This window comes from Hemiscyllium ocellatum, chromosome 34 (assembly GCF_020745735.1).
Source record: "Hemiscyllium ocellatum isolate sHemOce1 chromosome 34, sHemOce1.pat.X.cur, whole genome shotgun sequence".
Taxonomy (NCBI): domain Eukaryota; kingdom Metazoa; phylum Chordata; class Chondrichthyes; order Orectolobiformes; family Hemiscylliidae; genus Hemiscyllium; species Hemiscyllium ocellatum.
The window spans coordinates 40,554,287-40,578,683 of NC_083434.1; the positions used below are offsets into that span (position 1 = coordinate 40,554,287).

At 40.9% G+C, this 24,397-nt stretch overlaps 1 protein-coding gene across 1 annotated transcript in view; it reads right to left on the reverse strand.

Annotated features, from left to right (window-relative positions):
* Positions 1 to 24,397, reverse strand: part of nek11 (NIMA-related kinase 11) — a 292,196-nt gene that overhangs the window by 204,906 nt on the left and 62,893 nt on the right. The window contains exon 2 of the mRNA XM_060850033.1: positions 12,694 to 12,859. Within this exon, the coding sequence (XP_060706016.1) occupies positions 12,694 to 12,859 (166 nt within the window). The remainder of the gene's footprint in view (positions 1 to 12,693; positions 12,860 to 24,397) is intronic.

Below are 24,397 nucleotides of genomic sequence, written 5' to 3' on the forward strand. Positions count from 1 at the left end.
AACTCCTGCTCCTAGTTCTTATGTCTTATGTTTATGCCTGGCTCTTTTTTTAACCAGACATTTCGTGGTTAACTACAATTCCAGTTCCTTGGGAGTGTAAACCCGTTTTATGAGTTGACACCACTGGCTTTTGGTCCAGATTCTTGCCTGTCAATCCCATCAGTGTGTGTTGGGATGGGGGAGTCGGTGTAATGGAGGTGCACGGGTTATATTTGCTTTTGGATATATTTGAATAGCCTGTCAAGTAGCATCTGTCTTGGTGATTTGCTTTTGGCTGACATTATGCTTTTTTTCTGCTTAATGACTATTGCAAATGTCATGAGGCAAAATTTACAGCATTTTCTCTGTTGTTTATTCCATCCAATTGCTTTAAAGACTATTTGTTTTGTGAAGTAACTGCATGAAGATTTCTTGCTGTTACACACTCTGTCCTGTCAGCCAAGAGGATCACTGACCGTTGTGAATTATACCAAGACTTCACTTACATTAGCAACCTACGCCAAAACAATCTTCATTTTCAAATGCTAAACCCTCATTTTATATCTTCCCTTGCATTCCGAAATGTTAAATAGATTGGGACTATATTAATTGGAATTTAGAAGAATGAGAGGGAATCTTGTAGAAGCATATATAATTACGAAGGGAATAGGTAAGATAGAAGCAGGGAGGTTGTTTCCACTGGCGGGTAAAACTAGAACTCGGGGGGGGTAGCCCCAAAATTAGGAGGAGCAGATTTAGGACTGAGTTGAGGAGGAACTTTTTCACCCAAAGAGCTGTGAATCTGTGGAATTCCTTGCCCAGTGAAGCAGTTGAGGCTACCTCGTTGAATGGTTTTAAGGCAAAGATAGATTTTTGAACAGAAAAGGAATTAAGGGTTATGGTGAGCGGGCAGGTAGGTGGACCCCAGTCCACGAAAACACCAGCCACGGTCTTATTGAATGGTGGAGCAGGCTTGGTGGGCCAGATGGCCTACTCCTGCTCCTACCTTTTATGTTCTTATCTCTTTCGTGAACATGTTCAGAGTTGTAGATGTAGAACCAAGCCCCTGTCGTCTGTCCCAAACGAATGGAAAAGAAGACAAACTGAGGGACATGAAGCGCTTGATGATGCTGAAGGATCCAGGAAGTGCGCACCCACTCATCCACTTGTTTCTACCACTGAGGCCACAAGGGACCTCGCTGAGGTTCCGCACCCAAAAGCGTGGAGTCTGCACTGACAACATGGCGGACTGTATCATACCCACCCAGGGACAATACGCTAAGCTGAAAGAGATTACTCAGTCTTTTGGGGTCCAATTCCCGATATTTTTCTGATTACCTCCCCCCCCACACACACCTTCACTGTACAAAGTCAGGCCACTATAAGGTGTGAACAAATTGAAAGTAATGACATTTTTCATAGTTTACTGCGTCACTGTTTTGAGGGAAATGATTTTCCACTCGGAGCATGTTGGGAATCCGGAATGCATTGCTTGGGTGGGCAATAGAAGCAGGAAGTCTCACAACCTTAAATAAAGGATGTGGATGAGTACCTGAAATGCCAGATCATCCAAGGCTATGGGCCAAGTGCTGAAAAGTGGGATTAGTACAGATAGGCCAATACAGGTTTGATGGGCCAAAGGGCATCTTCTGTGCTGTATGACTCTACAATTGTCTATTTACTTGAGATTGTTTTTTGACATACAGAGTGTTTGTAGGAAAATCCAATTACATAAGGGCTTCCATGACTATCTCAAAGCTGTGCTTAACACAAATTTGTGAGTATTTCCCAGGGGTTATGATTTCACTGTGTCACGGAATGTGGCTTAAGTAGAGCTGGATGATCTAATTTCTGGAATTGTGATTAGTCCTTTGATAGGACAGGATATAGAGAACAAAATCGAAAGAAGTAACCATTGTAATCTGTAAAAAAAAAGGTTGGAATGGCATGAAATTGGACAAGACACTACAGAAACACAACTCTTTCTCAAAGTTTGTGCAGGATTACAGGTAGAAGATAGTAGAATGGCTCTAAGTGATGATATGGAGATGCCAGTGTTGGACTGGGGTGGACATGGTCAGAAGTCACACAACACCAGGTTATAATCTAACAGGTTTATTTGAAATCATAAGTTTCACCTGACGAAGGAGGAGCGCTCCGAAAGCTTGTGATTTCAAATAAACCTACTGGACTATAACCTGGTGTTGTGTGTGATGTGACTTCTGGCTGTAAGTGAATTGATCATAATTGAGTCATAGAATCATACAGCATAGAAATAGACCCCTTGGTCCCAATTCAGAGAACCAGTACAGACTTGTTGGGCTGAATGGCCTCATTCTGCACTGTAACAATTCTGCAATTCAGTAAATAAATTAAAAAGCTAATTTTTTTTTAAAATGTTTCCACTCATAGAGCAATGTAGGAGATTTCACAACGTAATCCTGCTCCTAATTGTTCCATTGTTATTTCAGGTTTAACAATCAAAGCCATAGCTTTCAATTCTATTCTGTTCACTGAATCCACATTTTGTAGTCCTCTTACTAATGTTATTCCCAGAGCATATGTGATGGACTTAAACATTATCTTGTCAATTCACAGCAAATTTATCTTCTATAGAAAAGCAGATGAATGTTCCTTGTGGAAAATAATCTTAAATCATTGCTTTAACTGCTGTACAATGTTCCATAAATATCATCTTACAGGAAAATAAATCCCCCAACTTTGAATCACAGCTCCCTCAGTTCAAACACTGAAGATGATAGATCCATGAATAGTACACCGTAAGAATATCCTTATTTATATTTCTACAGTCATGTCAATTTCCATGCCAGGCACACTTTTGCAGCATGATAAATGACTCGACTGATATTCCAGATATAAATGTACTGCAATAAATAGTAAATAATAATAAATATTCAAAATCTCTACATAAATTTTCACTGCAATTTTCTTACGGAATAGTTCTAATAAAATGGAATTTATCAGTTCACCATTTGCCAAGGTAAAAATATTAAATAAAATTCCTCAGCACATAAGCCCAATCGCAATGTGGAAACTGTAAAAAACAAAAAATGTTTATGTTTTAGTCATTGAGTCAGCATGGCATAGATAAAGGCCATTCATCCCACTCAGTCTATTCCTGCTCTCTAAAGAGCATTACAGTCACTTCCATTTTCCCCCTACTGTATCCTGTAGCTCAGCCAGTTTATTACCCCCTCAATGAGTACTGCTTCCATGTTGCCCTTGAGAATTAAGAAAGCACTTAGGACATTTTTTAATTTAACCACGTATATCTCCCGTGGTGGGAATGGTAGGGGAATATAGGTCAAAGTCAAGGTGACAAATTAAAGGCCAAGCAAGGCCTGAATGGTTGACGTATATGTAGACAAGACGTATATGGAGTCTGCAGGAACACAAGTTAGTTCCCTCTTTTTCTATTTTCATGCAGTCATGATGTACCATCACAATGACCTGTTGATCAATGACCATTCCTCAAACCTGTTATAAAAGGCAATCTGAGACATGAATAAACACAAAACCATTTGTAGTTGTGGTGCATGATTTCCAAGGCCAAGTTAGGATCCTGACTTGAAACATCAACTTTCCTGCTCCTCCAATGCTGCCTGACCTGCTGTGCCTTTCCAGCTCCATGTTTTGTTGTCTCTGATTTCCAGCATCTGCAGTCCTCACTATCTCCACTGGGGGATGTACCATTCAGATGGGGTTTTACTCCTTGCTGGAAAGATAGTAGAACCCTTGGAGGGGAGAGTTTTCCAGGACTGGGGGTACCAGGGAACAGGAATGTCCAAAACAAGATAAAGCAGGTGGGTTTCAGCAGCTAACTCTGGCCCTATGTCCACTCCTTTGGTCATGCACAAACTAGTGCAGATTGAGAGACAACACCCAACTCAGCCCACTTCACAGCCTGCCCATACATGTTAGACCATGAGATGTAGGGGCAAAAACAGGCCATTCAGTCCATTAGGTCCGCTCCTCATTCAATGATCTGACAATCCTCAACTCCAATTTCCTGCCTTTCCTCATAACCCTTCCCTCACTTACCAATTAAAATCTATGTATCTCTGCCCTGAAAATACTTAATGACCCAGCCTCTACAGCCCGCTGTAATAAAGCATTCCACAGATTCACTACCCTCTGAGAGAAGAAATTCCTCCTCATCTTTGTATTAAACATGCAACCCCTTACTGTGAGATTATGCCCTCTAGTGCTAGACTCTCCCACTGGGGAAACAACCTTTCCACATCTACCCTGTCAGTACCCTAAGAATCCTTCAATAAGATCACCTCTCATTTTTCTAACCTCCAGTGAGTACAGGCCCAACCTACTCAACCACATAAGACAGTGCCTCCATACTTGGTATCCGAGTGAATCTTCTCTGAACTGCCTCCAATGTCAGCCTATCTTTCGTTAAATATTTTCATAGTATTCCAGGTGTGGTCTGACAAGTGGTTTTAGCACAATCTCCCATTTTTATACTTCCTTCTGAAATAAAGACCAACATTCCATTTGCCTCCCTGCTTAGCTGGTGAATTTTGCTAGCTTTTTGCAATTCATATACAAGGACTCCCAGATCCTTCTGTTCTGTAGCTTTCTGAAGTCTTTCTCCATTTAAATAATATTCAGTATTCACCAGTCAGGGTGGGTTGACTCTTTTTGTTTGTACCAATATAATTGAACCTATTCTGTGTATAATGGTTCTTCAAATATTTGCAGAACTGCTTTCTTTAAGTTTCATCTGAACAAGGCAGTGATACACCATTTCAAATAAAACTTCCCAGGAAGATCTCAGGCAATACCAGAGAAAGAATTCTCAGCTGAAACAAAGGAATTATTGCAGAAATCAACAACAGTTCTGCCAAAAGACTCCAGGCAATCTGCAAGGGCCTTAATTTCAGATCCAGCAAGGAACAAAAAATATTTTTGCTCTCGTTGTCTCTCTCTCTCTTTCAAAGCATGTTCTACTCCCCTCTATAGAAAGCACTGGAGAAGCTCAGCAGATCTGGCAGGATCTGTGGAAAGAGATCGGAATTAATATTTCAGGTCCAGTATGCCTTTTCTTTGGAATCCATTGAGTCCACCTGCACAACTAACACCTAACTACTGAACTCCAGAAAATATTTGACTTCTGACTTCAAGTTTTCAATTCCTTCCTCATCTATGAAGAGAATCTACAAGCAATTATCAAGACCTTATTTTCAATTTTATAAATAAATTTTTGTCCATATCTACATTTAATCTTGATATCTGTATTTTATCTCATAACTATCACATTGCTGCTTTGTAACTTGCAGCATATTTGTGTAATAAACTAACTTTCAGTTGTGTTTAAAACTAAAGTTGTGCTGTTGGTTATATCTAAATTGGAACTCTCCACAAAAGAACTAAAAGTTGGAGAAATGCTAATTTGGATAGCTACATGAATAGGAAAGTTTTAGAGGGATGTGGGACAAATGTATTGGGAATAGATTAGTTTGGGAAATTGGTTGGTGTGGATGTGTTGGACCAAAGGATCTGTTTCCATTCTGAATACTCTATGACCTTATAAAAGGGCTATATGTGCACATTCACAGTTCATGCTGCCAACACTCCTGGTAATGGTTGTGAACCTGGCGGGGTGAACGTTCCTGAATATTTAAAGGGTTAAGATATGGCGAGGGGAGAGGGAGCACAAAGTACCTTCTTAGACCATAGCCATTGGAGGAAGGTTGCCTCAATTGGTCAGACATTCGGTGTGGATCAGACTGGCACCAATGCCATGGGGTCCAATCCATGTTCTAGTTGGGACAGATTTAGAATCCTCGTCCTTGCCATATCCATAGTGGAGATCCTGGAGCTGTGGGTTGGACATGCCTTCCGGCAAAGAACTGAAGAAGAAGGTATCGCCAAATTTGCCTGTTTATTATCTTGCATTTATCCAGACTGAAAGTTACTGAGTCCACCAATTCATCCAGATGTTTCACTGACATTATCAAATGTCAGGATTGTACAAAATCTTAGAGAACAGAAAGACCATTCGTTTGTCCCCACTTGTAAACTGTTCCCACTGTTAAAAAGGAATAGGAATAGGAGGGTATAGATTTAACAATGATCTGCAAAACAAGCAAAGATGAAATGAGTAGCGAGGAAGTTAGGGGATAGGGTGTACTGCCTGGAAATATGGTGGAGGCAGGTTCAATTGAAGCATTCCAGAGGGGCATGGGATGATTATTTGGACAAAAATACGAGAGTACGGGGAGAAAGCAGAAAATTGGCACGAGGTAATGATGTTCACTTAACGAGCTGGTGCAGGCATGATTGGCTGAATGGCCTCCTCTGCACCATTACACTTCTGTAATGCTATGTCGTGATGGAGAAACCTGTCTCTTGAATATTCTGAGCTCAAAGCAAGTCTCCAACTAGTGAAGACCTGTAATCTGGAGAGACATTTAATATCATGCAAAAATGAAACACATTGCTTCACCTTTTGTATTCACCAAATATTGTTCATTAATATTACATTAGAAGAAGGTCATTTGCATCTTCAGGTGGAATTGCAAACAAACATTCAAGATATTACAGTCTTTTTTTAAAGAATTCTCTAGCTTGACAGCAATTAGCACTGATGGTCCTATCTTACGCATCCAGAATGTCAAATCCTATGCTGCAGAACCATGTTTAATAGCTACTCAGCGTTACTTCAAGAAGGTAGGACAATTGTTACATTTCCTTCATTGTAGAACAGTTATTTTTAGATCTCCCGGCTATAGCATCTCAGTGTGCAATGATAGCAAGGGCTGTCACAAGTCTGTATGACTAAGGGTTACAAATAGCAACCACCCATATACAGATTCAAAGTGCAGTACAATTGACAACATAACTCCAAAGAGCCACTGCAGATGCTTGATCAGTTCAAATGCCACTGTCTGTATTCTTGATAAGTATTTCACTTGTAACAATGAGACCTTTCACAATTATGGTTGTTAATTATCTAAAACGCACCAACCAAGGGCATCTTACTCACTGGTCAGCTCTGTTGGCTGGAAAGGCTGGCGAGTGATGCCAACAGTATTTGTACAATTCCTGTGCTGACTGAGGTTACTATGAATGACTCTTTTTCTGAATGTTTCCCCTCACCTGATGCATGGTGATCCTCAGGTTAAACCACCACCAGTCATCTCTCTCTCTTTCTCTCTCTCTCTCTCTCTCTCTCTTTTTCTCTATCTCTCTAATGAGAGAGCAAGCCTAATGTCTGGCAAAACTATTGCGCCGTTACTGTCCATTTTTACTTAATGAGGGAAAGCTCAACAGACGTTGGAACTAATGTGGCAAAACCCAGTAAAACTTTACAATTTTGACTTGAAACTATTTTGCCATTTCTTCATTGTCACTGTGTCAAAATCCATGAACTCCCTTAATTAAAAGCAAAATACCGTGAATGCTGGAGATCTGAAATAAAAACAAAAAAATCATCTGTGGAGAGGGGACAGAGTTGATACTTCAAGGCCAATGACTCTTCTTCAGAACAGAGAAAGAATCGTTAGATCTTGAATATTAATTTTGTTTCTCTCTCCACAGATGTTGCCAGAGCTTTTTGAGCATCTCCAGCACTTCCTCCCTGATAGTACTGTGGGTCAACCTGCAATGGCTCACCATCCCCTTCTCAAGGGCAATTAGGGATGGGGATTAAATGCTGGCAAGCAATCACATGAAGGAATAAAAACAAGCTAAGTCTCTGTTTCATAATCTTGGCAAAGAGGAGTTGAGATAGATTATGAGTGTGAGAAAATATGAGAGATTGTGAGAGTCTGTGAGAGTGTGAGAATGTTTGAGAGAGTGAATGAGAGAGTGAGAGAAAATGTGAGAGAGTGAGATAGTGTGACAGATTGTGACAGACTAAGAGTCTTTAAGTATGAGAGAGTATGTGAGAATGCATGAGAGAGTGAAAATGTGTGTGACAGACTGTGAGAGTATGTGGCTGTGTGAGACAGTATGTACAAGTGTGAGTATGAGAGTGTATGAGGGTGTGAGGGACAGTGTGAGATCATGTGAGAATGTGAGACAGTGAGAGTGTGACAGTTTGTGAGAGAGAGTGTGAGTGGTCTAAATTTAGAGCCAGACCTTATGCGAATGGAGCCCAGGATCAGCTGTTCAAGAAGAGAAGAGAGACCTGTGAACCCACTGTCTGCCTCTGTAGTCAGTGCCTGAGAGACACCAGGCACCACTCACAAACCATTGTCTTATGAGAGGAAGGTAACTGGCAGTTGCTCATTTGAGCTGCTGACCCTTGACATTACTGAGATGAAGGGCCCTAAACATTTCATGAGAAGACACAATGTCCTTATTCTAAACAGATGGTGGAATGGTTTTGGCTGAGATCCGTGTGTAGGAACTAATTCAGCCTTTATCACTATCTGGCTATTACCCGAGAATGTAGGTGTAAATGACATATGCCTGAAAGCCAGCGAAGATGGAATCATATTTCAGTCCCCACAGGGAATAGCCTACAGCCATCTCAGCTCATCCAACTCTAGCTTCACACAACCTCATCATAGCCAAGTCAAAAAAGTTTATTCATAATGAGTCTTGTCAGTTCTGATTATCTCTAAAACAAGCGACAGACACAGTCAAAAGCAGAATGTGTTAACATGGACATTCCAGAGAGGCATTGAAGAAATTCTTACATGATATTAATCATGACATATCAGTGATGCTGACTTTTGCTTTTTGGGGGGGTTTAGATGGGAAGGATGATGTAGGAATAGCTTTACCTGACTCTTTGCATTAACCTCACCGGGAAACAAAACAGATCTCACTGCACTTAACAATCTTCCCATTTATTTACTGTGAAAATTGCCTGCCTTTATATAATAACCGAATAGCAGGTGGTCAGTGCGAAAGACAAAGCAATGAAATGAAAAAATCATTCTAGTGTGTTCTAATGCAATCACTCATTAGAATATAAAGGTGATTGAATTTTGAGGCAACAAAGCCTCGTGGATAACAGATTTCACTGGTCACTGAACACAATGATTATTTGCTGTGTGCATGTGACACATCATCACGAGAACAGGTCAGGGGGAGGGCAGGCAGCTGCTCAAGCCTGCTTCACCATCCGTTATGCTCATGGGTGGACTTCGCCATCTTCTCTACTTACCATTGCTTCCCTTGATTCTCTTAGTGTCCAAAGATCTGGTGGCTAAACCATGTAGGCCTCGTGGGCAAACTTATTGAGTCGTAGAGATGTATGGCATGGAAACATGTTTCAGTTTCCTCCCACAATCCAAATAGATTTGGGTGGATTGGCCATGCTAAATTGCCCATAGTGCCCAGGGATGCGCAGGTTGGGTGGGTTAGCCATGGGAAATGTAGGGTTACAGTGAAAGGACAGGGGATTGAATCTGGGTGGGGTGCTCTTCAGAGATTTGGTGTGGACTTGATGGGCCGAATGTTTCCACACTGAAGGGATTCTAAAAAAAAACTCTCTAGTCTATGCCAACCATATATCCTAAATAATCTACCCCCATTTGTCAGCATTTGGCCCATATCCCTCTAAACCCATCCTATTCATATACCCATCCAGATGCCTTTTAAATGTTGTACTCATACCAGCCTCCCACTTCCTCTGGCAGCTCATTCCATACATGCGCCATCCACTGTGTGAAAAAGATGCCACTTAGATCCCTTTTAAATCTTTTCCCCCTCACCTTACATCTATGCCTTCTAGTTTTGAACTCCCATAACCTGGGGAAAAGATCTTGGCTATTCACCCAACGTATGCCCCTCATGATTTTATAAACCTCTATGAGGTCACCCCCTCAGCCTCCAAAGCTCCAGGGAAGACAGCCCCAGCCTATTCAGCCTGTCCCTATAGCTCAAACCCTCCAGCCCTGACAACAAACCTTGTAAATCTTTTGAGGGTAGACAGATCTAAGCATTGTGGAAAATACTGACATAGTCACAAACAAAAGAAGATGTAGCAACACTGGGACTTGGGACCACATGCTGATTAAGACTATAAGAGATAGGAAAAGGAGTAGGTCATTCAGCCCATCGAGTCTGCTCCACCATTAATGAGTTCACAGCTGGTCTGATCATCCTCAACTCCACTTTCCTGCCTTTTCCCCGTTCCCTGATTAAAAATTTATCTCAGGCAGTTTCAGATAAACCAATAACTCGTGGTGTTTAACAGACCGATGTCCATATGTTGAATTAGTAACAAGACCTTTATTGTAAGTTTATAGTTTAGCATCAATATCAGTTTCCATTTTTTCCCTTCTGAATCCTTTCCCTCTCCAAATTGACCCTACTAGGAAAACAAACAGCTTTTCTTAAAATTTTAAACACCCAACACCAATTTATCTAACCTCGCAAAGAACAAATTATGAGCATTGTTCACCAGGGGTAATGTGACAATGCAAAAATCAATAAGTTTTTGTTGCAAACGTTTCGTCCCCTGGCTAGGAGACATCTTCAGTGCTCTGGAGCCTCCTGCGAAGCGCTTCTTTGATGTTTCTTCCGGTATTTATAGTGGTCTGTCCTTGCCGCTTCCGGGTGTCAGTTTCAGCTGTCCGCTGTAGTGGTTGGTATATTCGCAGGATGCTCCAGAGCACTGAAGATGTCTCCTAGCCAGGGGACGAAACGTTTGCAACAAAAACTTCCAGCTCGGCGAACAGAACCACAACAACGAGCACCCGAGCTACAAATCTTCGCACAAACCTTGAAAAATCAATAAAGATGAGGAAAGAAACCGACACTTAAAAAAAATTCAGCATTTTCAGACACAATATGAGACATGTCTGGGGCAACTAAAATTTGAACGCGGACCTTCTAGTCCAGAGGTAGGAATACTACCATTGCTCCACATGAGCCCACCTCTTAATTTTCTAATCAACCTGCTCAGAGATATTAATACAACCCCTGGAGACATGAACCCAAGCCTCTGGGTCCAGAGATAGGGTCACTACCACTGCACCACAAGTGTCCTAAGACTACTGCACCTGATATTCCCAGCCAAAACAAACCAGGCCTGAGACTGCTTAGCTTTTAGCAAGGTTTGTGAAGGTTTGTAAGCTTCTGTGATCAGGCATCTTCAGACTAGTACAGCTATAGATTGAACCTATTTATTTTTTTCTTTTTTCTTTCCAGTGTTTGCTTTCTCACATCCCTGAGAACTTTTTTATCACCATCAAACCATCCATATAATGTTTACCATTAACCTTCACCACTGAATCACCATGTTTCTGAACCAATTGCCAATTTGTACACAAAGCTCACCAGGGGCAATGCAATGACACACACCCAGCTGAGGGAATAATAGGGAGAGGGGAAGCAGACTAAGTTAAAATGGAGTTTGAGGGGGGAAATAACACAAATGAATTAGATTTGGAGCAAGGTTGGGTATTGTCAGCAGAGTTTGGGGTTTACATAGAGTGGAAGGTTTGATGTTAGCCAATGGTCAAATCTATAAGCAACAGGAGCGTAGATGATAATTTTAGCAATAGATGAACAAAAGAAGTAATAAATGATGTTGTGGAGATACTGGTGTTGGACTGGGGTGGACAAGATCAGAAGTCACATGACACCAGGTTATAGTCCAACAGGCTTATTTGAAATCACAAGCTTTTGGAGCGCTGCCCTTTCACTTCAGAGCTCCGAAAGCTTGTGAGTTCAAATAAACCAGTTGTACATTAATCTGGTGTCATGTAACTTCTGACAGTGTCAAGAGATGTTATGGAGATGGAACTAAGCAACCTTCTGGACGTAGGTTTGCTTGCTGAGCTGGGAGGTCCATTTTCAGACGTTTTGTCACCATAAACAACCTTAGCACAAGTGTTACTGTGATATCAACCAATGGAAGATTGTGAATGGTGTAGTTTGCTGATATCAAATGTGTCTTAACAAGAAGAGACTTATATCCCAAACAATATATAGTTTATTGTATGATAGCAACCGGGTAACAGGTAGATGAATAAAATAGCCATTATTATGAAGACTACGAGGATACCTCAGAGAAAGGGTTTCATTCTACAATGTCCAAAGCTACTGTGCCTTTTCCCTGTTCAGGTTTGTACAACATCATCAGATTGAGAGAATATTTTTGTCATTGCTGATGGTCAGAAGAATAGTCCACATGGTATATATTACCAATACAAATATAAGTTGCATACTGGAATAAATATTCAAAATAACCAGAATGTAGCATTGATTCGGTGTATACAAATCAGTACTATATAGTCTCAGAAACAATTGTTAGCTCGTCGCTTTAATTCCATTTTATAGTGGTCGTTTGTCACCTTATTTTGGTTGTGTTACATGTGTACATGTAATGTCACAGAGTTAGAAGGAGCACTGTCAGAGTCAAGAAGACCCAATTTCCTCGTCAATTCAAACTCAATTTTCATTCTTTTTTCAACATTAAACCTTTCAGAACTGTTGCCATTACAACAGATGTGTTGTCCCAAAATTAAAACAAGATAAAACACAACATTAAGGTTAACAAAAGGCTTCCAGCTCAGCTTAAGGTAGTTACCAGCAGTGGGAAGAATGGATACAGAGCAAAGTTTGTGTCAGAGACTGCAATAAGTAATCTATACAAAGGAACATTTGGAATTTACCATTTTAAGTGTGAAACGCATGATTTTCTAAATAAAATCAACCTCAATAAATTTGACAGATCAGAATTATGTTCAGTCTGCTCATCCATTAATTACATACCTCACAGTACTCGGTAATGATGCAGAAACTACACTGTTCCACAAAGCTGCTGTAGAACTTAACAATTGCTGGATGGTCAAGCTTAGACAACAGCTGTGCCTCTAAATTGGCCTGGACAGTATCGTTTGGTTCCAGATCTCCAACAGATATCTCCTTTAACACTTTCCTGTAAAGGACAGAGGAGAAAAAGACAAATGATTAGTTTTGCCAAGCAACACACTGACTGAATCAGAATGACATGAATATGGGGAAATTATTCAGAGATAGAAGGGTTTTTAAAGATATCTAGTATATTAAATGGTGATATTTCTGTCACTGCTGATTTGTAAGAAGAATACACCATATGGCATTTATTACCAAAATAAATAAGTTGCAAACCAGAATAAAGACAAAATATTCAAAGTAAACAGAGTATAGAGCCTATTTAGGGACAAGGCAAGATTTGGCTTTGAAAAAGTTCATACAAATCAACACTATATAGTGTGAGATACAATTATTTGCTCGTCATTTTAGTCTTATTTTATAGTGGTCAAGTGTCACCTTATTTACGTTTCATGACATGAAAAGACACACATGAATTGTCACACAGTTGGAAGGAGCACTCTCAGAGGCAAAAAAAACCCAATTTCCTCTTCACCTCAATCATTTTGTTGATGCTGTCAGCAATGTTTACTTCTGCAGCCTTGCTAATGTATAAAAGGCAGCCCAATGCTTTTCACACAGAAGTGCAAGCAGCTCAAGGTTGGCACTTGGTCCATGGAGAAGACTAAGGAGTGATGGAAGAGGTAGGGTTTCAAAGGAGATGAACTTTGTGGATAAGCAGGAATTTGGAGGGGCGCAGGAGGTGGGGTGAAATTCCAAAGCTTAGGCTCAGATGGGTTAAAGGTACAACTGCCAATAGTGTGGATAGCGATCACAGAAGTATTTACAGTGCAGAAGGAGACCAGTCAGCCCATCAAGCCTGCACTGGAATTAGGTGATCCTCAAGGGTCAGAATTGGAGGCTTTATGAACTAACTATTGGAGGAGGTACTGATGCAAAGAGCATTATACACTGCATAGTGCATAGTTTTAAATAAGCAGACAAGTGCTTGGTAATTAACCACAGAATGTGTTTCCATACATTTCCAGATAATGTACACTGACACTGAGGTGAAGAGGGCTGAAACAGTTTTCTCCAGTATAGCAGGCTCAGCCTGGTTCTCTGGCCAGGTTTAATCAGAATCTGATCCCAGGCATATGCTGCAAATCTGAAGCCACCTACACTGCAGCTTTTGTCTGAATGCCTCCGCATGTGTACTGAACGCCTGAAACAACTGCTGTTCATGTGCAAAACTTATTTAAATGCTCCATTAATTATACAGGCACTAATGAATAAAAAGCTTTCACATCAATGAAATGCATTGGGTGGAAGAATGTGTAAATCCTGTGATACACTTCCTAAGTTCAACACTTGTGTTTCAGCTTACTATTAATTACTTAGGCCTCCAATTCAATATCTATAGGATGTTGCTAAATGATGCATAATAATTCTGATTAAAATGGTCATACTAAAAGTAAAGCATGTGAGCATTTCTAATTCATTAGTCTGACTAAAAGGTGTAGCAGTAAACAAATGAAGGAAAATATATCAAAATGTTCAATGAAAATACATTACACAGGGAAAAAAATAAATATTCAGTGGAAAGGCCTATCCGTGGCTTATTATGTAAGTTAAGGAAACTTCTAGAATAAATGAACATTGCAAGGAATAGTAAGAAGCCTGGAGGTTGGAGTGAAGTTTAGAAATGGGAATAAAACATAACTTGAACAGAAGAGGAAACTTTTTTTCAAAAATAAAGATTATGCTGGAAAGATTATGTGGGTGGCAGAGTGGTTAGCACTGCTGCCTCACAGCGCCAGAGACCTGGGTTCAATTCCCGCCTCAGGCAACTGACTGTGTGGAGTTTGCACGTTCTCCTCGTGCCTGCATGGGTTTCCTCCGGGTGCTCCGGTTTCCTCCCACAGTCCAAAAATGTGCAGGTTAGGTGAATTGGCCGTGCTAAATTGCCCATAGTGTTAGGTGCAGGGGTAAATGTAGAGGAATGGGTCTGGGTGGGTGCGCTTCGGTGGGTCGGTGTGGACTTGTTGGGCCAAAAGGCCTGTTTCCACGCTGTAAGTAATCTAATCTAATCACACTGGGTGTTTTGAGGAAGTGACGTGGTGACTCGGGAAAATGCCACTGTGGTACACATGAACTTTCAGAGAACCATTAGCTTGTTGCCAGCCAGGAGACCATCTGGAAAAGATTAATGAGTATAGAAGATGAGCAAGTTGCATTTAAAACTGGTTAGATGGACGGAAACAGAGGACAGGCATTAAGTGTCCAAAAGTCTTTAGAAGTGTGCAGATACATTCCACAGGATTCTGTTCCGTTCTCTTCGCCCTTTATTTCAGATGGGTTGAGGGAGCTGCATGTAATTCTGCAGATGATATTTAAAATAGGCAGCATAAAAAAATCTGAGGAACAACAACTGGGCCTACTATTGAGATGGAGGTACTGAGGTGGATCCTGGAGTGACAGGAATAGACAAAAATAGCAGGAACCAGTACATCAGGGAGTCCGTGCAGATTGAGGAAAGTAGCCAAGAAGGGACTGAAATGGTAGCCATCTGTTGGAGACTGTGTGTGTGTGTGTGTGTGTGTGTGTGTGTGTGTGAGAGAGAGAGAGAGAGAGAGAGAGAGAGAGAGAGAGAGAGAGAGGGTTGATTACAACAAGGCAAATGATGGAAATGCCAGGAAGAAGGCTAAAGGGGAAGGTCGAAGATTTGATGGAAAGATGCAATATGGAAAGATATAAATGCATCGCGTTTGGATGAGGGAATGGCTGACTGATGAAAGAGATGGAGAAGAATGGTCAGACAACATTGTGGTGACCCCAAGTAAAATGGGAGAAGGAAGAGGGAGAAAGAAGACATAATTTTGAGAACAAGGTTAATAATGAAATGGATGACAAATTAGCCAATTGATTTACAAAAATATATTTCGAATGGGAGACAGCTGGTGATAGGACAGAGCAAAGGGCTCTGGCATGTTCAGTGCTCAAGGCATTAAAAGTAATGCCTCAAACCAGTTAAAGCCAGAGATAAATCTAGTGGGAAACAGGATTTTATAGGAAGCTGTAGAGAACCTAAAGGTTGAGACGTAATGATGGAACTTATTTAGACCTGTCAAACCACAATATGGCACAAAAGTTTGAAATGATACTCAGGCAGTAGTTTCTCTGGCTTGTATTATATACAGGCTCCTGGTATTTTATAAGTAATGTTTCAGAACATGGCTTCCATTAATTGATTTTAAAATGCAAGCAACTACACAAATGTATTGAGAAATCACAGAATCACTGAATCGTTACATTACAGAAAGAGACCATTCAGCCCATCTTCCCTGTACCAGTGCCAACCTCCTGCCTTTTCATTATATCCTGGTCCACTATTTCTATCCAAATAACCATTCAATGCCCCTCTTGAATGCCTCAATTAAACCTGCCTCCCCTACATTTCCGGACAGTGCATTCCAGACCCTAAGTACTACTTGATACAAAACAAAGTGCCATTTTAGTCCGTGTAGATGATAGCTTAAAATTACAAAGTGATATTGTTAGACTAGGTGAATGGGCAAAATTGTGGCAGATGAATTTCAAAGTAAGAAAATGTGAGGCTATCCAATTCAGACCAAAATGAGATGGATCAGGGTATTTTCAACTTAGTTTGAAGTTAAATACAATGGATGTCCAAAGAGATTTGGAGATTCAGGTGTATAGGTCTTTAAAATGCCACAGGCTGATGCACAAAATAATCAAGAAAGCTAATGGAATTCTGACTTTTATATCTAGAGGGCTAGAGTATAAAGAAGCAGAAGTTATGCTGCAGCTATACAAAACCTTGGTTTGACCCTTGTTTGATCAGATGGGCTAATGGCCGAGGAGTGGCAGATGTTTAATTTAGATAAATGTGAGGTGCTGCATTTGGGAAAGACAAATCAGAGCAGGACTTAGACACTTAATGGTAAAGTCCTGAGGAGTGTTGCTGAACAAAGAGACTTTGGAATGCAGGTTCATAATACCTTGAAAGTGGAATCACAGGTAGATAGGATAGTGAAGAAGGCATTTGGTATGCTTTCTCTTATTGGTCAGAACACTGCGTACAGGAGTTGGGAGGTCACGTTGTGGCTGTACAAGACATTAGTTAGGCCACTTTTGGAATACTGTATGCAATTCTGGTATCCCCCTTTACGAAGGATATTGCGAAACTTGAAAGGGTTCAGAAAAGATTTACAAGGCAGGGCAGGAGGGTTTGAGATATAGGGAGAGGCTGAATAGGCTGGAGTTGTTTTCCCTGAAGTGTTGGAGGCTGAGGGGTGAACTTATAGAGCTTTATAAAATCATGAGGAGCATGAATAGGGTAAATAGATGTGATCTTTTCCCTGGGGTGGGGGAGTACAAATCTAGAGGGCATAGATTTAGGGTGAGAGGGGAAAGATTTAAAAATGACCTAAGGTGCAAGCTTTTAACTCAAAGAGCGCTGCATCTATGGAAGGAGCTGCCAGAGGAAATAGTGGCGGTTGGTACAATTACAACATTTAAAAGGCATCTGGATGGATATGGGCCAAGTGCTGGCAAATGGGACTAGATCAGTTTAGGATATCTGGTTGGCATGACATGTTGGACATAAAGGGTCTGTTTCCTTGCTGTACAGCTCTATGACTGTATGACCCCACTTGGAGTACTGGTAGCAGATCGTTGTACCACACCTTAGAAAAGATAATTGGCATTGGAAGGAGAACAACGTAGGTTTACAAGAATGATACCTGGACATCAGGAGTTATGAGAGATTACACAATTTCTCTAGAATTGAGAAGATTAAGGAGTGATCTAATTGAAGTATTCAAGATATTAACAGGAAAAGACAAGATTGGTAAAGATAAACTATTCTCACTCATTGAGGATTCTCAGACTAGGGGGCATAGTCTTAGAGTTAGACCAGACACTCAGGAGAGATGTTACACACAAAGACTTACAACTCTCTTCCAGAAATGGCAGTTGATGCTTGTACTGTTTTTAATCTTAATTGTTTATTAATCATAGGTATTGAGGAATATGGGTGAAAGGCAGGGATATGGAGTTAGACCACAGATCAGCCTTGATCTCACCAAATGGCAGAACAATCTCAAGCAGCTAAGTGGCTTGCTCCTGTTCCTCCACATGTCATGAGGACATGGGTTTGAATCCCACTGTAGCAGATGGTGAAACTTGGCTGTTAAGTCTGGGCTAATGACAACCATGTAGCCACTGTAATGGTCATAACAAAGAAAACCCATCAGATTCCTTGCTATGTGAAAAGGCTTTTTGCCATTTACCAGCATTTGGCCCATATCCCTCTAAACACCTCCTATTCATATACCCATCCAGCTGCCTTTTCATGTTGTAATCATACCAGCTTCCACCATTTCCTCTGGCAGCTCATTCCATACACACACCACGCTCTGTGTGAAGAGGTTGACCTTTGGTCCCTTTTAACACTTTCCACTCTCACCTTAAACTTATACCCTCTAGTTTTAGACTTCTCTACCCTGGGGAAAAGACCTTGGCTATTTACCCTATCCATGCCCCTCATGATTTTATAAACTTCTATAAGATCACCCCTCAGCCTCCAACGCTCCAGGGACAAAAGTCCTAACCTCTCCCTATAACTCAGACCCTCCAATCCTGGCAACATCCTTATAAATCTTTTCTGACTCAAAGTCTCAACTCTGCTTTCTTCCCACAGATGCTGCCAGACCTGCTGAGTTTCCCCAGCAATTCCTATTGTTGTTATTCATTTTATAAATCTGAAATTTAAAACTGAAGTCTTGGAAACCATGATGTGAAAACACATCTATTTCACTGACACTATTAATGGAGAAAATCTGCCTTTTTTATCAAGTCTGGCTTTTGTGTGATTTTAGACCAACAGCAATGTCTATGACTTCCTGGAACGGCCTCGCAAACCACTCAGTTCAAAGGGAATGAGAGATGGGGCAACACTTGCTTGCCTTGCCCATGAGGCACACATCCCACAAAGGGAGAAAGAAATCTTGGAATAGCTACCACTTCCATGTGCTAACTGATGAAAGAATACCAGATGGGAATCACGCAAAGCCAGGCTAAAGGCTACTCATGTAGGAAGGTTTAAGGAGATCAAAAGAAAAAGGCCCATAAAGAATATTCAGAAGGGTTTTTAAAAGCAACGTTTACCAAGGGAATTTAAACTAAAACACAGCACATAAATGCACACAGCTTGAGGTCTGGATGCTTTGATTAAAGAAATGATTTAAATACATTTACAGTCACGTTTTGATTGTCACCGAAATATTTCCAGTGTTAACTGATTTAGGAGACAGCAACTCATTCCTTTCCCTGTCCTCCCTCATCCAATACTTAAACAGGGAAGTGATATTGACAACTCCAGACAGATCAGACTGTCTTTTTTATCTCGGAAACCAATGGGTCTGGTTTCTACGGAACAAATAAAAATCAAGCTCATTACAAACAAAACCTAATAAAACAAAGATGTGACACACGGCTTAAATGGTATAATCGTGTTCTTCAAAAATAAGTCATGCACATATGTACACAGGGCTGGGTTTTGTGATCTTTTGGCTAAGTGTGAGTTATATTAAGATTTTTGGAGGGTTTTTTGCCTTGTGGCCCAGTGAGATGTCTCACCAGTATCTTAGAAAATGCAATGTGCCTCATGGCAGTATTTTAACAAGGTGAAGATAGACTGACCAGGGACAAATTACTGTCTGTGGAATTAGCTGCTGCTTTTCTGTCTGGGCACTTTTAGCACAGATAATAGTTACTTCTATCAATTAGTGGGCCATAATTATCTCCTCAGCAACACAAGCTTTTATACCTCCATCCCTAACCAAATGCATCAGAACAGTAGCAGTTTTAAGTGAACGGCTTGTCACTAAAAAAGTTATAGCCACATAATGTAATTTCTGTAAGGCTCTGTGATACAGTGGTAATGTCACTTGGTAAAGTAATCCAGAAGCCCAGACTATTACTCTGGGGCCATGGGTTCAAATCCCACCACAGTAGTTGGTGGAATTTAAATTCAATTAACAGAACCTGGAATTAAAACCTAGTCAAGTGGTGACAATGAAACCAATGCTGAATGTCTTGAGAACTCATTCAGTTCACTAAAACCTTATTCAGTCTGTGATTTCAGACCCACAGCAATGCAGTTAACTCTTAACTGCCCTCTGGGGGCAATAATGGATGGGCAATAAGTACTGACTTGACCAGCAATGTCCAAATCCCATTAAACAACTGTAAATTAACCATTTAATCTGAACTGCCAAGAGCCATTTTCTCCAGAACAATCCAAATCCGGAAGCCTCCACTTCATTACAAACTATCTCATAACAGCTCGCGATGAATTAGATCCTTTTGTAAATCAAAGAAACTTTTACATAGAAACTTGTGAACCATAGAAACTTTTAATCCACCATTTATTTTTATGGATAGAATCAGATGAACAGAATAAGATCTTTGTATCATCTCCATAATAGAATCCTTACAGTGTGGAAGCAGGGCATTTGGCCCATCAAGTCCACACTGACCCTCTGAATAGCATTCCACCCAGACTTACCCCATTCTTGTAACCCTGAATTTCCCATGGTCAATCCACCAGCCTGACACATCCCTGAACACCATGAGGAATTTAGCACAGCCAATCCACCTAACCTGCACACCTTTGGACTGTGGCAGGAAACCGGAGCACCCGGAGGAAACCCATGCTGACACAGGGAGGATATGCAAATTCCACACAGACTATTGCCTGAGGGTGAGAGGATGGATGGGACTTTTAACAGCCCAATCGAAACCTGTCTGCCAGTGCAACACTCCCTCACAGTGCTGAACATCAAAATATAAGATCATAAGGCACAGAGGTTGGCTGTTCAGCTCCTCCACTATTCAATACGATTGCGGCTGACCTGAAGAAAGAAAAGTACTGTGGATGACAGAAGCGTGAATCAGACACGGAGAATGTTGGAGAAACTCTGAGTTAACATTAAAGGTTCAGTATGACTTCTTCAGAACAGCTGATCTGATTGTGGCTGTTGCAAAAATAGCACTATTTAGCTGCATTTGACAAATGCATTTCAGTTAAGCCCCTAAAATAAAAAGCCTTGTGCCATCTCGCTATCAATATCCACTTGACCTAAAATGACAGCTGGATATAAATCTAGCTCAGTCAAGCGTGATCTTTACAAGGTAGAAAATTGGGAAGCTAATGGGAAATTTGTTTCTTTGGGGCTTTGACTGGAAGAACTTTATCATTCACACAAGGGAGAAAGACAGATGAGGAATATTAAGGAAGAAATGCGATCAAGCCACTCTTGTCTCCAGCTCAGGGTTTGTTTATTTCTGATCAACTAAGTTGACAATTGCTGGCCAGATTAATTAGAATAGGCTGGTTGAGCTAGCTGTCATTTTGCAGCTTACTAACACAAACATGCTCAGAAGATGTTTTCCAAGTTGTCGATCTCAAGGAAATAAACCTCAGCTCAAATCTTATGGGAACAACAGGAGACTCAGTCATCAGCTAGTTTCTGCCACTTTAAGGGAAAACTCATGGCAACTATGCCAGTCAGACAGAAACTTGAGTGGACAGGGCTCACGGGGCAAGGGTGTGGGGAAGGAACACCAATGCAAGTCCTCAGCAGGGATCCCACCGTCCTTACAATGCTGATGACAGGTCACTCAAACAGACACTGGGTGCCTTCGAACGATGGACCCCACTCCCCCATTCACTCCCTCCACAGAAGCCCAAAAATAACCCAACAGAGCTTCATCATCATGCTCTCCACATGGCGAGATCCCACTCTCCATTGGGTTAATACCAGGGGTAAGCAAGGGCATGTTTCTTACATGAGCACTACTTGACCATCCATGTGTCTTTCCCCAAAGGACCACCGCACTCGCAAATTGTGAGGAGAGAAGATTCTGGACCTCAGACACAGAGAGTTAAAAAATGTTTCACATCCAACTTCAAATGTACATTTCGCAGCACCATTCCATTCACATTGCCAAGAGATGGTTGATGAGAAGGAAACAATGAGTTGTTCCAACAGACTTTCATCTCACAAGAGGAATTTCAATTTGTAAGTTAAAGAACTTGCAAGCTTTCATTTCACTCACAGTCTGGTCTATTTTCAGCATCTTTGCACACAAGGTGACTCAGACCCATTTCAATACTGCAGGTAATCAGTACACTTTCCTCAGACCTATAGATCACATCTTGCTGAGTTAAATCAATGAGCAACGATCCAAGTTATTAACACCATTTCTATCAAACATACAGGTTGTGGCCTCATCGTGGAAAGACCATTTTCCTCAGTCTATTTATTTTCTCCAGTAGTGGGAACTATGAAATGAGCACTTTCTTTTCAAAATAAGTTCACGGAATGTGAGCACTGGAAGTAGTGCCTGTATTTATTTCCCATTCCCATTGCCCTACAGAAGATAGAGCTGGTAGTGACCTGTCCTCAATTATAATCTTAAACAAAGAGATTCTGTATTCTCATCTTAGCTTAAACATGCACTTATTTTTCATAAAACTTAGCAGGCCATTTGGCCCTTTGATCCTGCTTCACCATTCGATGAGATCACTGTTGATCCAGATGTATTCTCAACTCCACTTGCCCCCTGCAGAGTCCCTCAAGTCCCTTGTCTATGAAAAATGAGCTGCCCATAATGTTGCTTTAAATTCAGCATTGAGATTTTTAGCTGGGTGTTTCTCCAAATGAAATTATCTTCCCGCCAGCAAAGAACATCAGGGCTGCCATACAATACATCTTTTCACCTCAACATGAATACATTTCAAGAATACACTGCCTGGCCAGCAATTAATCCCACCGCTGCTGTTGTTCTTGCCATGTGTAATGCAACTCCAGCCAGGTAATAGGTCCAAAGGACACAGAGAGAGAATGTGAGATTGTGGTGGGTAAAATGGGGGCCATACATGCAGCAGGAGAGACCCCTAGACAACCATCCTTCAGAAACCAACACGGAAGTAGCCAACACACTCATACTCACACTCTCCCTCTCCCTCACTTGCACGTACACACACATATAAGTCAATGGGGTGAATTTGCATTTGCAGAATTGTATTTGCAGATACATTCTAGTTTGCTCAATCTGTCAATGCCCTTTTATAACATTCTGCTCTCATCTATACAACCTATTAGTTTTCAAAATATTATTTTCAAATTCCTGTGAAGTACATAGGGAAGCTCTAAACTAGGAAACAATATATTTCTGCATGTTGTTACCATACAATAGAGATATAATGAGAAGCATACAATCTGCAGGCAGTCAGTGCAGACATATAACATTTTGCAAATTCCTACTTTGCAAATAGAACCAGTCTGACTCAAGATTGGAATACAGGCAGACTCTAACCTCACACCTTTAATGCATTGTCTGAGCTGAGATGTCACCTTTCTTTTAATAAAACCTTATGTTATCTCGGGGATGTGACTTGAAAGAAGTTCTGAGATTTACATATTAGTGAATGGAAACCTGCAACCTATTCTAAAAGATGAAAATCTCAACAGCAATCTAGGTTTGTTCAATATATTGTACCAGTTGCATGACACTATGATCTTGTGCTATAAATGTTGTGTCTTATGATCCTGTCCCACTAGCCTCCTGATGAAGGAGCAGCACTCCGAAAGCTAGTGCTTCCAAATAAGACTATTGGACTATAACCTGATGCTGTGTGATTTTTAACCCTGTCCACCCCAATCCAAGACTGGAGCATCCTCATCAACACTGAAGTACTTTGCCCATAAGTGTGGACCTATCCACTAGCTGTTCATGGACAGGAGAAAACACAAGCAGAAAGAATATGCGAACATTAAAATTAGGAATTAAACTGTTAAAGGGTGGAGGGCTTGCAAGAATCTCTCTCCAGTACTAGGCATGTGACACTATATTAAAGGGCATCTTGAGGGTGTGGGACATAGTATGGAGAGGAATTGGAGGAGGGTTCCTGTTCCATGGAAGAACTGGAGAAGAATGTCCTGTGATTTGAATGTTAAGAGGTTGACTGTCAGTCATTAGTCTGTACCCCAACTCCATTTGTCAATTTTAATCCATGCTCCAACATCTGTATCTAACTAGAATCAGGTCATTCAAGTTCCAACATCCACAGTCTTTTTCTCACTCCATTGTGTGAAAAAGGTGCTCCCTAATTTCACTTGGCTTGAATGGCCTCTACATTAACATCATGCCCCTTCCTCCAGGTCTTTTGTACCACTGAAATATAACCTACATGTAGTGATTTGTGTACCTGAACAATCAAATCCCTTTTGCTACCCCTGTTTTTAGTTTCTCCCCGTTAAAAAAAATTCCAAATTTGTCATTCTCAGTTCCAGAATAGATTAGCTCAAATGCTCCCAGATGGAATTCCATCTGACATTGGCCTGCCCAGTCAATCTGTCAATGCCCTTTTGTAACATTCTGCTCTCATCTAGACAACCTATTAGTTTTCAAAATATTATTTTCAAACTCCTGTGAAGTACATAGGGAAGTTCTAAACTAAGAAACAATATATTTCTGCAAGTTGTTAACGTGCAATAGAGATATAATTAGAAGCACACAGACACAAACA